We start from the raw sequence: 13,236 nt of genomic DNA, 5'->3' as shown, positions 1-13,236 counted from the left end.
CGTCTGTAGTCATCCACCCACACACAGCAGCTGGATGCCTGCATTTGGCCAGAGTGCCATTCAAGCTTACTGCCACTGTGATTTCCTTGCTGCTACAAAGGAGGGCCAGTCTATCTCCTCTTCCCCATATTCTCAGAGACTGTCCTGTCCCTGGGCCACACCAGAGCAGCCAATGCCGGCTCCCAGGATGGCAGAATAATGGCCTCTGGAGGACAGTTGCTACTGCATGGCAGGTGCCATCAGCTCACCCTGAGAAGTGCTTTAAGAGCCACTCTGCTACCCCGGAGTAGCCCTTGATGATTGACCCACTGTGAGCAGGATGTTAACTGCTCCTCTGTAAGTGCTCCTTCCCTGTGAGCGCTCCCCAGGGGAAGGTGCTGGCTGATCTTGGCTTTAGGAGTGGTGGTGGGCTGGGTCTCTTTCATAGACACTCTGTAAATCCTAAAACAGATAGTTTTACCCATCTGAGTGGTCACCAGAAAACCGGAGTCAGGGCTGTAGTCTGTAGCCCTGCTCTGATCTTCCACCTGTGTATTTGTCACCTTCTTGCTCTACTTGGTCATCCTCCTGGGGCTGAGAGTGCTATTCTTTTTTTTTGTTTTTTTTTTTTTTTGAGACGGAGTCTCGCTCTGTCGCCCAGGCTGGAGTGCAGTGGCCGGCTCTCAGCTCACTGCAAGCTCCGCCTCCCGGGTTCAGGCCATTCTCCTGTCTCAGCCTCCCGAGTAGCTGGGACTACAGGCGCCCACCTTGTCGCCCGGCTAGTTTTTTGTATTTTTTAGTAGAGACGGGGTTTCACTGTATTAGCCAGGATGGTCTCGATCTCCTGACCTCGTGATCCGCCCGTCTCAGCCTCCCAAAGTGCTGGGATTACAGGCTTGAGCCACCGCGCCCGGCCGAGAGTGCTATTCTTAAATAACAGTGGGAATCGCAGCATATACCGATGCTTCACATCTGGCTTTGACAGTGGTTTCCAGGAATCCTTACAGACTTCTAATTGTGTGTGGGAAGAGAGCATAGGCCTAGGCCTGTGGGGAGAGGTGGTTACCAGAGGGGAAAAGATAAGCTGGGTTTGGAGAGTGTTTTCTTTGAAATGAGGGTAAGCTCAAAGTGTGTTTGAAATGCATGAACTGTCAACAAAGCTACGTTTTGTTGGTAGTATTTAAACTGATCATAATAGCTTCAGAAGAAACCCTCAAAAATTAATCCACAGAAGAAGAGTATAAATGCTGCAGTTGTACCTGTCCTGAACTGTGTTCTTATAGCCCTCGTGGCACATTGGAGAGGAAGAATGAAGGCTCCCATGTGCTGTGTGGGCTCTGTAGATAGTGCCATGAGAGTGGTTGGAGGAGAAGGCCTTAGAGACACCGTAACCAATGGAGTGTGTGTCTGGGGTATGGACAGTGTGGTGTGCTCTTTGGAAAACCACTTTGTAGTAGAAGCAGTATCCAGATTGTGTCCTTTATACTATATATGGAGCTAACACTAAAATATGATAGACTTGTCATATACAACTGAGGTTTATGAAATGAATTATGTCATCTGAATGACTGTGAAACTTACAAATGATGTTTGCTATGTAATCTTTCAGGAAATAAAAAAATTCATTAAGGGGGTCTCTGAGAAGATCAAGAAAACCAGAGATAAATACGGCATCAATGATAACGGCACAACAGAGGTAATATCCCTCCAAGACATGTTAGAACCCTGAGCTGTTTGTAGGTGCTGCCGGCTCTAACTCTATGCTTGGCTTGTATTCTTCCAGCCCCGTGTGCTGTACCAGCTGGACCGCATCACCCCCACCCAAGTAGAAAAGTTTTTGGAGACCTGTAGGGACAAGTACATGAGGTAGGGATGCTTTTGTCTTTTACTGACTGTCATCCACATAGTTCTCACGTATCCTTTCTGTTTCTCCATGTGTACAAAACCCTGCACCAGCTCACTTGTTAACTGACAGTATTTGATCAGGTTCTGTCACATTTTCTCTAGGGGGTCTGATGAATTGCGAGGCTGAATACTCCAAGATATGGAAATAATTGCAAGGAAATTTCTTAATGTCTTCTCCCCATGGGGAAACTGCTAATCAATATGGCAGATGCCATATTGGTTAGCAGACCACTTAGATTTTCTGCATCTATTACATGCTGACCACAAGTAGCCATGCAGAATTGAGTGGCATTGTCGTCCCCTCTCTGACCATTACTTACCCCTGTCTGCACCTATGCCAGGCTCTTTCTCTGTCACAACCATACCCTTCCCGACCCTAATAGCATCTGTATTCTCTGTTGAAAGGTGATAACCAGAAGCCTCTCCCCAGCAGTTTTGCTGGACTTTTCTTTGGCATGCTGCATTCTTATCCATACCTTTGCCTTCTAGGGCACAGATGGAGCCAGGTTCTGCAGTGGGCGCTCTGTGTGCCCAGAGCATTGGTGAGCCAGGCACCCAGATGACCCTGAAGACTTTCCACTTTGCAGGTGTGGCCTCCATGAACATCACCCTGGGCGTACCCCGGATTAAAGAGATCATCAATGCTTCCAAGGCCATCAGGTGCCTGCTTTCATTTCCCTCTTGTTCCACACATGCCTGTGCTGTTTCTTGAGAAACAATGATCCTCGTGTCACATGCATATGTGTGATATCCTCATAGGACTGTGTCTCAAACTCTGGGTGGCATGCATGCTGTGTTAATCCTATTTTGGTTTTTAAAAAAGCCACTTAAGAAAAAGTCTAAACTGGATACAGTCAAAATAGAAGCAATGTTTTTTTCTATGGCCACAAGTAACATGAAGAGAGAAAATGTTAAAAATGACTGGAAAAACTGGAGCAATGTGTCAGTGGAGATTTCATCCTTTTGATGTCATTATTCCAGCCTAACTAGGCCTGACTGAAGTGTCTGCCACTTGGCCTGTGGTCATATTCTGTGAGCCCCTGGTGATTTCGTGATAGGATTTCTAGTTGATCTAAGGCTAGAAGAAATAGAAATGTTTTACCGTGCCTTTGATGACAAAAATCATGATTTTTACCTGTGATCTATATTTAACAAAATAATGATACATAGCATTAAATGAAAGATAGTCAACTGGGTGCAGTGGCTCACGCCTGTAATCCCAGCACTTTGGGAGGCTGAGGCGGGTGGATGATGAGGTCAGGAGATTGAGACCATCCTGGCTAACACGGTGAAACCCCATCTCTACTAAAAATACAAAAAATTAGCCAGGCGTGGTGGTGGGCGCCTGTAGTCCCAGCTGCTCGGGAGACTGAGGCAGGAGAATGACGTGAACCTGGGAGGCGGAGCTTGCGTTGAACTTAAATCACTCCACTGCACTCCAGCCTGGGCGAGAGAGCGAGACTCTGTCTCAAGAAAAAAAAGAAAGATAGCCATACTTGGTTGTAGAACCACAACTGTAGACAACCAGGGTGTTAGGAGCTCTGCCTGCCCCTTCTAGGCTGGTCAGATTAGTCAGTCCCAGGTGTGTATTCTGGGGATCCTGTCCAGAACAGTGAGGACAGAAGCTGATGGCCAGTGATCAGAGGGGTTGGAGGTGTTCCTGGAGAAGCGGTGATGGGAGAGGAGAGGGATGAGGGAAATTGTAATATACAGAAGGTCACTTTACAGGCCAGGCCTGGTGGTTCATGCCTGTAATCCCAGCTCTTTGGCAGGCCAAGGCTGAAGGATCACTTTAGCCCAGGAGTTTGAGACCAGCCCAGGCAACAATGGAAGACCCCAAGTCTACAGAAAATTTAAAAATTAGCCAGGCATGGTGGTGCACACCTGTGGTTCCAGCTACTTGGGAGGCTGAGGCAGAAGGATCGATTGATCCTCTACCAGGATATAGAGGCTACAGTGAGCTGTGATCATGCCGCTACACTCCAGCCTGAAACAGAGCGAGACCCCTTTCAAAAAAAAAAAAGTGTGGGTGGTCAGTTTACATAGGGAACAGAACTAAAATAACTGCTTGTTACGCTTGTTAGGACCAAAGAAAAACAGGTAGGGATCACTTTTTTTTTTTTTTGAGATGGAGTCTCGCTCTGTCGCCCAGGCGGGAGTGCAGTGGCCGGATCTCAGCTCACTGCAAGCTCCGCCTCCCGAGTTTACGCCATTCTCCTGCCTCAGCCTCCCGAGTAGCTGGGACTACAGGTGCCTGCCACCTCACCCGGCTAGATTTTTGTATTTTTTAGTAGAGACGGGGTTTCACCGTGTTAGCCAGGATGGTCTCGATCTCCTGACCTCGTGATCCGCCCATCTCGGCCTCCCAAAGTGCTGGGATTAGAGGCTTGAGCCACTGCGCCCGGCCGACTTTTTTTTTTTTTTTTTTTTTTTGAGATAGAACCTCACTCTGTCTCACTCTGTTGCCAGGCTAGAGTGCAGTGGTGCGATCTTGGCTCACTACAACCTGTGCCTCCTGGGTTCAAGCGATTCTCCTACCTCAGCCTCTTGAGTAGCTGGGACTTGGCTAATGTGTGTATTTTTAGTAGAGACGGAGTTTCGCCATGTTGGCCAGGCTGGTCTCGAACTCCTGACCTCAGGTGATCTACCTGTCTTGGCCTCCAAAGTTCTGGGATTACAGGCATGAGCCACCACACCCAACCAGGGCTCACTTTCTAAGGAAGAATTTTCTGAAAGTCTTTTCATTCACTTCAGGAGTAGATTGCCTGGGGACCACCAAAAATAGTAAGTCTAAATGAGAATGTATATGAAGCCCTTAGTAGCATACCTGACGGTAAATATTCAGTAAACTGGGGTTGCTGGTAACATTATGATTCTAAATAGCACTTGGGTTTAGCAAAGCAGTGGTCTTCAAACAGGCTCCTCCCTTGTGCTAGCGTCATTTTTCCTTTGCCTCTCAACAGCACTCCAATTATCACAGCACAGCTAGACAAGGATGACGACGCGGATTATGCTCGCCTTGTGAAAGGGAGAATTGAGAAAACCCTCTTGGGAGAGGTAAGAAGAAATCCCTATTGATGACAAGAAAACTAGCTCAGCAACATTGCAAGGAAGTGTAAAAATCAGCTGCCATGGATTGACCAGCCTGTGGCGTGCACACTACTCCAGCTCTTCAAAAAAAGCAAGCAGTCACATGCTCTTAGGAAAGGGGAAAGTGGCTGATTAACACTCTGATCTTTTGACACTCCAGATTTCCGAGTATATTGAAGAAGTGTTTCTTCCTGATGACTGCTTTATTCTCGTCAAACTCTCCCTGGAACGGATTAGACTTCTGAGACTGGAAGTGAGTCACATAATTAAATGTAGAGAGGAAGTCATCCTGTTAGTCCCAAGATAGGTACTGATAAACTAGGGCAAGAGCTAAGCAAGACAGAGGAAGCATTGCAGAAGCTTCTGTTTGGTTTCTAGTTTTTGTGATTCTGTCGTCCCCTTACATTTTCTCTTTCTAAATTCTGACCTTGATGCAAATATAGCCATCTAAAGACACACAGGAAATTAGTTGAAATCTTGTGCAGACCACAATACCAGTTCACTGTGACACGGTATTATGATAAGTGGTCTTGTTGTCCCCTCTTCCCAGTGTCTGGAAGGACCCTAGGGCTGGCTCTCTTACTCATATGTGGGTCCCCAGCGCCCAGCATGGCAGCTAGCCTAGGAAGTTCAATAAATGTGTTTAGATGGGGAGATTAACCTGCCTTCTTAAACTGGCATGCACGGGTAATAGGCAACAGTTGAAAGATGATCCGCCTTTCTCACAAACAGACCAACTTGGGGTGCAAACTTAGTAACTTCCCAACACCCTCTTCTTTCTCTCGGGTAGTTAAAGCTGTACTAGTCAGTTCGTTCTCTCACGCACCAAGGTCATATGTTACCCATATAACAGTTGACTCTGAAATGCAGCAACCTGCTCTCCAGTTTGGGGATTTCTCTAGCCTGTCTCTTGCTGCCTGCCTTGCGGCTATTTTGCAGAAGAGCTGAGTTGCATCCAGGAATGTAGCAAGTGAACCATTGTGGAAATGTCAGGAAAAGGGGAGGCCCCACAGAAGCTTTTAATCAGCCTGGCCTCCAACCTCCAGCCTCCCTAGAGCTTCCCACAGAGGTTGCGTGTGTTGCCGTGAATTGAGCATGAATTTTCAAGGGCAAATATTTTGTTGTAGGTGAAAAAAATGCTATTTTTATGAGTAAAGCACAGATATATATACATAGTGCATAAAACAGATACGTAGTATATCTATGGTATTAATTTCATGGTGCGGGTAGGGGGTGCTTAGAACAAACCTGACTAAAAGGACCTCTTAGAGGGGCAATAATGAAATAAAGGACGAAAAACACTGGAATCGAAGCCCTCAAACCTCTCAGTAACACCTACTCCTGGCCATGTTGCAGGTGAACGCTGAGACAGTGCGATATTCCATCTGTACATCCAAGCTCCGCGTGAAGCCCGGCGACGTGGCTGTTCACGGTGAGGCTGTGGTGTGTGTCACCCCCAGAGAGAACAGCAAGAGCTCCATGTACTACGTGCTGCAGTTCCTGAAAGAGGATCTCCCCAAGGTGAAACAGAAGTCGCTTCTCATGGAGACGCAGCATCTCCCTGTGGTGTGACACCCAGGGCTGGGACCTAAGGGCTTTGTCACTTAGTCCCATTTCTTCATTTCTTCTGGGCCTTATCCCCAAGGAGTTAGTCTGTTAGATTCCTCTCTGCTCTGTCAAAAAACTGATGTTAGAAAGAGGCACAGTCCCCTCCCTTATCCCTAAAACTAGCTCTAGTGTGTCACAGATGACCACTGCTGAAAGCTGGGGTGATCAAGGTGATCATCCCAGGGCATGGATCACACCGTCCTCACAGGCTTCTCTGTCTCTGAATCCAGGTGGTGGTGCAGGGCATTCCAGAGGTGTCCAGAGCTGTCATACACATTGACGAGCAGAGTGGAAAGGAGAAGTACAAGCTTCTGGTGGAAGGTGATAACCTGCGGGCAGTCATGGCCACGCACGGTGTGAAGGGCACCCGAACCACCTCCAATAACACCTATGAGGTACCGCTTAGCCCACGGAGTCGCCTTAGGGTTAGGTTGTCTTCCTTGTGCCATCTGCAGGCCTTCCACTGGTTCCCAGCATACTTCTCTGACCATCCATTTGCCCTGGGTCTACAACTAAAAATTGCCCAGCAATCCATTTCTGGAAAACGGCACAGGGTTTGCTTTGAACTTGCCGGGCAGAGGAGGAAGTGGAGAGAATTTGCAGTGGCCTCCCGAAAGGGGCTGTTTCTGCTCATTCCTGGCTCTCTGTAGGTGGAGAAAACTCTGGGCATCGAGGCTGCCCGGACAACCATCATCAATGAAATCCAGTACACCATGGTGAACCACGGCATGAGCATCGACAGGAGGCACGTGATGCTGCTGTCCGACCTCATGACCTACAAGGTGTGTGGCAGGAGGCCCCTGGGCTGCCTGGGCGTCCCGAAACTCACTTTCAGGAGAATAAGCCTGTGGAGTTTCTAAGACATGTAGAATGCGCCGCTGTGAGGACCATCAGAGAGGGAAAATAAGATGTGAACATTGCTCAAAAACCAAAGTATGCTGATCAGGCTGGGTGTCCTGGTCAAATCCCAGTATGAGAATTACAGCCTCATGGCAAACTCACACCCAGTCGGTGGAGTGAAGAGAGCTGGAGCTTGGTTCCATTCTTATCCTGAGTGTCATCCATCCTAAAGCAAAATTAGCCATTGCCAAAACCCAGAGAGTCCCATGGCAAGTTGAGGTGTTTCTTTCTTATCAAACCCATCCATCACTCTTCTGTAGCCATTCCCAGGAAAGAATAAGTTAACATGATCTGAAGTTGGGGGCAGGAGGCTGAGGTGGGTTGGTGTTTTGATTTTTTTTTCTCTCTTTTCCAAAAAAATGTATTTCCCTCTAGCTGTGCCTTAGGGCAGCAGGTTTTCATAAGGCTTCCCCAAACAAGTTGATAGTGTATTACAGAATATTTAGAAACCAGGTGAGGGAAATGGCTGTCGGTTCGACGTCTTCTGTGAAGTCCTATTCTCTATGTATCTTTTACTTTAGTTGCAGGAAACCATGTGCATGCAGTTTTTGTTCTGACTTTTTGTTTAACATCACAAATATTTTCCATCTTGTTTCATGGTTTTAATAAATATACTTTTAAAATTATGGCACAATATTCCTTTGAATAGAATTACCTAAATTTAATTAATTATCTTCATACTTGAGGTTTTTACATTCTTTTTTTTTTAGTTCTTTGAGCCATAAGAAATCTCTTCAGAAGTACTCCCCTTTTTTAAAGTTAGTCTCTGAATTCTAGTTCTCAATTCTTCTTTGTTCTGGTGGCATCTGGACGCGAGTGTGAAGTTCCATGTTGCCGATGACTGACCACCTCAGTGGGACACAGAGGGCGGACACATAGCTCCCCAGGGCCTTTCACACCTGACGCTGGGTCTTGGAGGATTTTTGTTGATTGTATTGAAGGTGCACCGTGCTTTGGTTTCAAGCTTTTGCCATTGGCGAGAGTACCACCGTGACTCTTTCTGCCTTGACGCAGGGTGAAGTCCTAGGCATCACTAGGTTTGGCCTGGCCAAGATGAAGGAGAGTGTGCTGATGCTGGCCTCCTTTGAGAAGACAGCTGACCATCTCTTTGACGCTGCCTACTTCGGGCAGAAGGACTCCGTGTGCGGTAGGTTTGATGTTTCTATGAACAGCATCAAAGGCCTTTACTATTTACGATTTAGACCATGTCTAGGCTTCTAAGGGAATGAAAGAAACTGAGTGGCAGAGCATTTATTTTTTCAAGAATAATGTCATAGATCATGAATTGGAACTGCTGGGTCTTTTATCTCCAAAGCCTGACTGTAGCATCCTGCCTCCCCGTTTACATCTGTTGGATGACTTCCCTCTGTCAGCACAGATGGTTTTTGGTCCAAGAAGAAAAGAGCAACCCTGAGCATGTAAGAATTTTTCTAGCCCTTGACTTTGTAGTTAGCCACACTGATCCTGACCCCTGTGTATGACACCAGGGCTGACAGGAGAGGGTACTGGCTGGGCACTGGGCAGAGCAGAGTGTCCTGCTGTCCTTGGGAGGTAGCTCATCGATGCCTGCTCAGCCCCTGTGCCAGGCACCATATGTGCTAAGTATCTCAACCCACCCGTGGGGTGTGGATATTAAGCCCTTTGACAAGTCAGAAGACCAAGGTGACCTAGCTTGCTGTCGAGTCTACCAGCAGAGCCTTGCTCTGCACCATGCCTCATCCCCACCACTCAACAAAGCATGGCTCTGATGGGGCTGTACTGGCCTGCGGGAGAGGGAGCACGAGGGGAATTCTCCCCAGTGTCTGGCTTCCCTGCCTCTTCTGTGAGACCAGCACTGACTGCTAAGCTTTGCTCGAGCCTTTCTGATTCCACAGGAAGACCCTGCAGGCCTGCGGTGGGAGCTGGTGAGGGGCTGGAGTTCGAGAGGGTCAGCAGCCTGCCCCAGGGCACACGCTAACCAGGCCTGCAGAGATTCCAAGTCTGGCTGCCGTTTCCAGGCCAGAGCTCTGCTTCCCAGTAGCCCTTTGCTCTCTTACCTCCTGCTTTTGTCTAGATTGGCATCATTAGAGTGTATACCTATTTTTTGCCTCTAAGATTAACTTTCTGTTTTCAAAAGGGACATGGATTGGAAATGGAGGGAAAAAAATATTACATAATTCTTTAAGATAAAGAAGGATGAGAGCCAGGCATGGTGTTGCTGTCGCCCCAGCTACTCAGGAGGCTGAAGCAGGACAATCACTTGAGCCCAGGAGTTTGAGACCAGCCTGGGCCACATAATGAGACCTCATGTCTATTTAAATTTTTTTTTTTTTTTTTTGTATTTTTAGTAGAGACGGGGTTTCACCGTGTTAGCCAGGATGGTCTCGATCTCCTGACCTCGTGATCCGCCCGTCTCGGCCCAAAGTGCTGGGATTACAGGCTTGAGCCACCGCGCCCGGCCTCTATTTAAATATTTTTAAAAAACAAGCGTGGGCCAAGCGCGATGGCTCACGCCTCTAATCCCAACACTTTGGGAGGCCGAGGCGGGTGGATCACGAGGTCAGGAGTTTGAGACCAGCCTGGCCAAGATGGTGAAACCCCATCTCTACTAAAAAATACAAAAATTAGCCGGGCACGGGAGCAGGCGCCTGTAATCCCAGCTACTCGGGAGGCTGAGGCAGGAGAATCTCTTGAACCCGGGAGGCAGAGGTTGCAATGAGCCAAGATCGCACCACAGCACTTTAGCCTGAGCGACAGAACAGGACTCCGTCTCAAAATAAAAACGAGCATGAAGGGAAAGAAAAAGGAGCAGCAGTTAGAGTGGGGCGAGAGGGAGGTACGTGGAAGACTGGAAGAAGGCCCAGGGCCAGGAGAAGAGTGAGTCTGCCTGACAACAGAGCTGAGACCCAGCACTCAAGCCTGACACCCGGAAACCCGGCCCTTGCTGCAGCTCTGCGGCCCCACACACCACCAGTAACCTCCTCGACTGCCTGGCTGCCACCCCACCCCCAATTTGAAGTTTTCCCCTCCTCCTGGTTTTTCAGCACATTGTAACCCAGTGTTCGCCCTCATTGCATGTTGGTCTTTAGTTGCTTGCCTCTCTGGTTCCTTGTTAGCACAAAGTCTATAAGACAGTAGCCATTTGCTTGCTCGTCGCAGACTCAAGGCTTATGCCAGGTTGACATGGGGCTTGGAGAAAGAATCTGCACCACCCCCTTGCTCCTGTAACTCTATAAGTGCCCTGCCTTCTGGGTGTTTCTCATCAGTGCTGTAGATCATCAAGGCTCAGATGCTCTTAAGCCTGGCCTGGCCCCTTCCCCTGAGCACAGCTAACAGCTGCCTGCTGCAGTTTCCAAGGGATTGTATTCTACTCACTACTGTCCCAGTTGTTTGCTTTTCTTGTAGGCTCTAAGTTAAGGAAGCACTGGGTGGCAAACTTAGAGTTTCCTGAGCATCCTTTCGTATTCTTGCTAAGTTGTATTCTCAAAGGCACGGCCCTCCCAGGGTGCCTTTGGCTTAGGTGGGAGAGGAGAACTGGTGGAGCTGACTCTCCAACAAACTCCTGGGCTGTGAGCAGGCACTGCTCTTCCCTGAAAGCATATAATCCCCCCGGCCTGCACTCCACAGCCACCCTTCTTTTCTAGATTGGAAGGAAAGGGATTTTCCAGAGTTCAGCCAGTTGATGTGGAGTGGCGCTGGGACTCACATCCTAATTTTCTGACACTTAAGCCAATAGTCTTTCTTCCTGAAAATGTAGCTTGTGTTTAGAGGCTCTCTGATGTTCATTCTGGTTGGTTTCAGGGGTGTCTGAGTGCATCATCATGGGAATCCCAATGAACATTGGAACCGGGCTCTTCAAGCTGCTCCACAAGGCCGACAGGGACCCAAACCCTCCCAAGAGGCCGCTGATCTTCGACACAAATGAATTCCACATCCCCCTTGTCACATAGTCCAAGGAAAGAGGGGACCATGCCTGACCTTGACTCCTTGTCCTGGCTGCAGCTAATGTGAAGAGTTTTGTGCTCCCTGGGACGGGGGTCCTGAGGTCCCCACCTATGCCAGCAATCAAAGAAGCCCCCTTGGCATCCCCAGGAGCGGCTCCTCCTCTGATAGGGCGCAGCTCACACCAGTGACCCTGACTGTGCCATACTGCTTGGGAGTGCTGAGGGTTTTATTGTTTGCTTGCTTGAAACTCAATCTATGGACGGCCCCACAGCTCCTGCACACCCTGCCTACCTGGACTTAAGGCCCAGCCAGGTGTCATGGCCCATCCCAGCTCACTGCATACATCCATCGGCTCCCCATGGTGTCTTCACACCTGACAGTGAGCCAGGCCTGAGCCCTGCACAGGCCAGGGCACGTTCTTGGATTTTCCATTCCTTGGTCATGCTGGAATCTCTCAATGTGACATACTCATGTAAATATTGTTACTATTATTTATTTGTTCCAGTTGAGGGATTTGGAATTTTTGTTATTTTAGTTTTATTTTTGAAACCAAGCATCTATAGAAACCAGGAAAGCCAGCATGTAAGAGTCACTGGAAAAACTGGTTTAAGCAAATAGAGCCGTCTGGGGTTTGTAACTGAGCTGCAACTGTCATGAGGCCCAGGCAGCTCTGTAACATCTTCTGTAGATGCCCCTGGCTACCCTGTTGTTTTCATCTACCTCAGACCCCTATCATGGGGCTCTACCCTGTGACAAGAGCCAAACCCATTCTCCATGGCCTATGGAAGCCTCACTGGAGTTTGGAGCCTGCGATGGGGATGAGATGGTTTTTTGTAGAATTATACTTACGTTCCTTGGATGATCTGTAGTTGATTTCTGACGTTCTGAGTTGATGCTGTTAAGGTATCTGGGGTAGCCATTGGTTCTTGGATCTGTGTTAGAATGAGTGCTTTCCCTTCATACTGATGAGACTGTGGATTAAGAATTCTTGATCTAAGTGATTTTTGGCCGGTGGTTGGGTTTAACATTCTATTAAAATTTGTAGTTTGGGCTGAGTGCTGTGGCTCACACCTATAATCCCAGCACTTTGGGAGGCCGAGGAGGGTGGATCGCTTGAGCCCAGGAGTTCGAGAGCAGCCTGGGCAACATGACAAAACCCCGTCTCTACAAAGAATACAAAAATTAGCCAGGCATGGTGGCACATGCCTGTAGTCCCTGCTACTGGGGAGGCTGAGGTGGAAGGTTCACTTGAGCCTGGGAGGTGAAGGTTATAGTGAGCCAAGATAGTGCCACTAATCTCCAGCCTGGGCAACAAAGCAAGACCTTGTCTCAAAAAAAAAAAAAAAAAGCTTAAAAAAATTAATTAGTTCTTATAAAAAATTGTAGTTTGACTTTATGATTTCCCTGCATCTACAAGGTAGACCTATTAACTTCTCTTGGGGTATCAGTGACGTGAAAAAATGCCATTTTTCTTAATATTTAACCCCCCTTTATCTTTCAGTCGAGCTAGAGCCTGGTTTAGGACAAAGGATTAAGTTTGTTAATGAACACTAATTCAGGGCTTCTACTTGAGACCCCATTGAGATCACTGCTTCTCATGTAACCTGGGAAGAGCCATAAAGGGGCACCCCCACCCCAACTGCCTTCCTGGAAGCGTGCCTGGGAAGTAAGCTGTAGGCTTGATCTGAGCCAGGACCACTGGGATCCGTGCGAAGACCAGGGGAGAGTAGAATTGAATCATGGGAGGGAACTTTGGCACCCGTTTTCTTCTGCTGGTGACGCACACTTTAAATGGAAGAGAGGGCCGGGCGCGGTGGCTCAAGCCTGTAA

The 13,236-nt window shown here is 48.1% G+C and overlaps 1 protein-coding gene across 3 annotated transcripts in view; it reads left to right on the top strand.

The window, feature by feature from the left end:
- POLR3A (RNA polymerase III subunit A) overlaps positions 1–12,461 on the top strand; it is a 50,433-nt gene extending 37,972 nt beyond the window's left edge. For all 3 annotated transcript variants that reach the window (XM_033209417.1, XM_033209416.1, XM_033209415.1), the window contains 10 exons: positions 1,589–1,675; positions 1,763–1,845; positions 2,374–2,544; positions 4,848–4,941; positions 5,135–5,227; positions 6,331–6,495; positions 6,813–6,977; positions 7,233–7,364; positions 8,497–8,629; positions 11,263–12,461. In XM_033209417.1, coding sequence (XP_033065308.1) covers positions 1,589–1,675; positions 1,763–1,845; positions 2,374–2,544; positions 4,848–4,941; positions 5,135–5,227; positions 6,331–6,495; positions 6,813–6,977; positions 7,233–7,364; positions 8,497–8,629; positions 11,263–11,411 — 1,272 coding nt within the window. In that variant the 3' untranslated portion in view covers positions 11,412–12,461. The remainder of the gene's footprint in view (positions 1–1,588; positions 1,676–1,762; positions 1,846–2,373; positions 2,545–4,847; positions 4,942–5,134; positions 5,228–6,330; positions 6,496–6,812; positions 6,978–7,232; positions 7,365–8,496; positions 8,630–11,262) is intronic.
- The last annotated feature ends 775 nt before the right edge of the window (positions 12,462–13,236 follow it).

The sequence above is a fragment of the Trachypithecus francoisi genome, unplaced genomic scaffold, assembly GCF_009764315.1.
Source record: "Trachypithecus francoisi isolate TF-2019V2 unplaced genomic scaffold, Tfra_2.0 Lachesis_group9, whole genome shotgun sequence".
NCBI classification, from domain to species: Eukaryota; Metazoa; Chordata; class Mammalia; order Primates; family Cercopithecidae; genus Trachypithecus; species Trachypithecus francoisi.
Note: the sequence above shows the minus strand (reverse complement) of the source record. Positions and strands in the feature narration are given on the sequence as shown.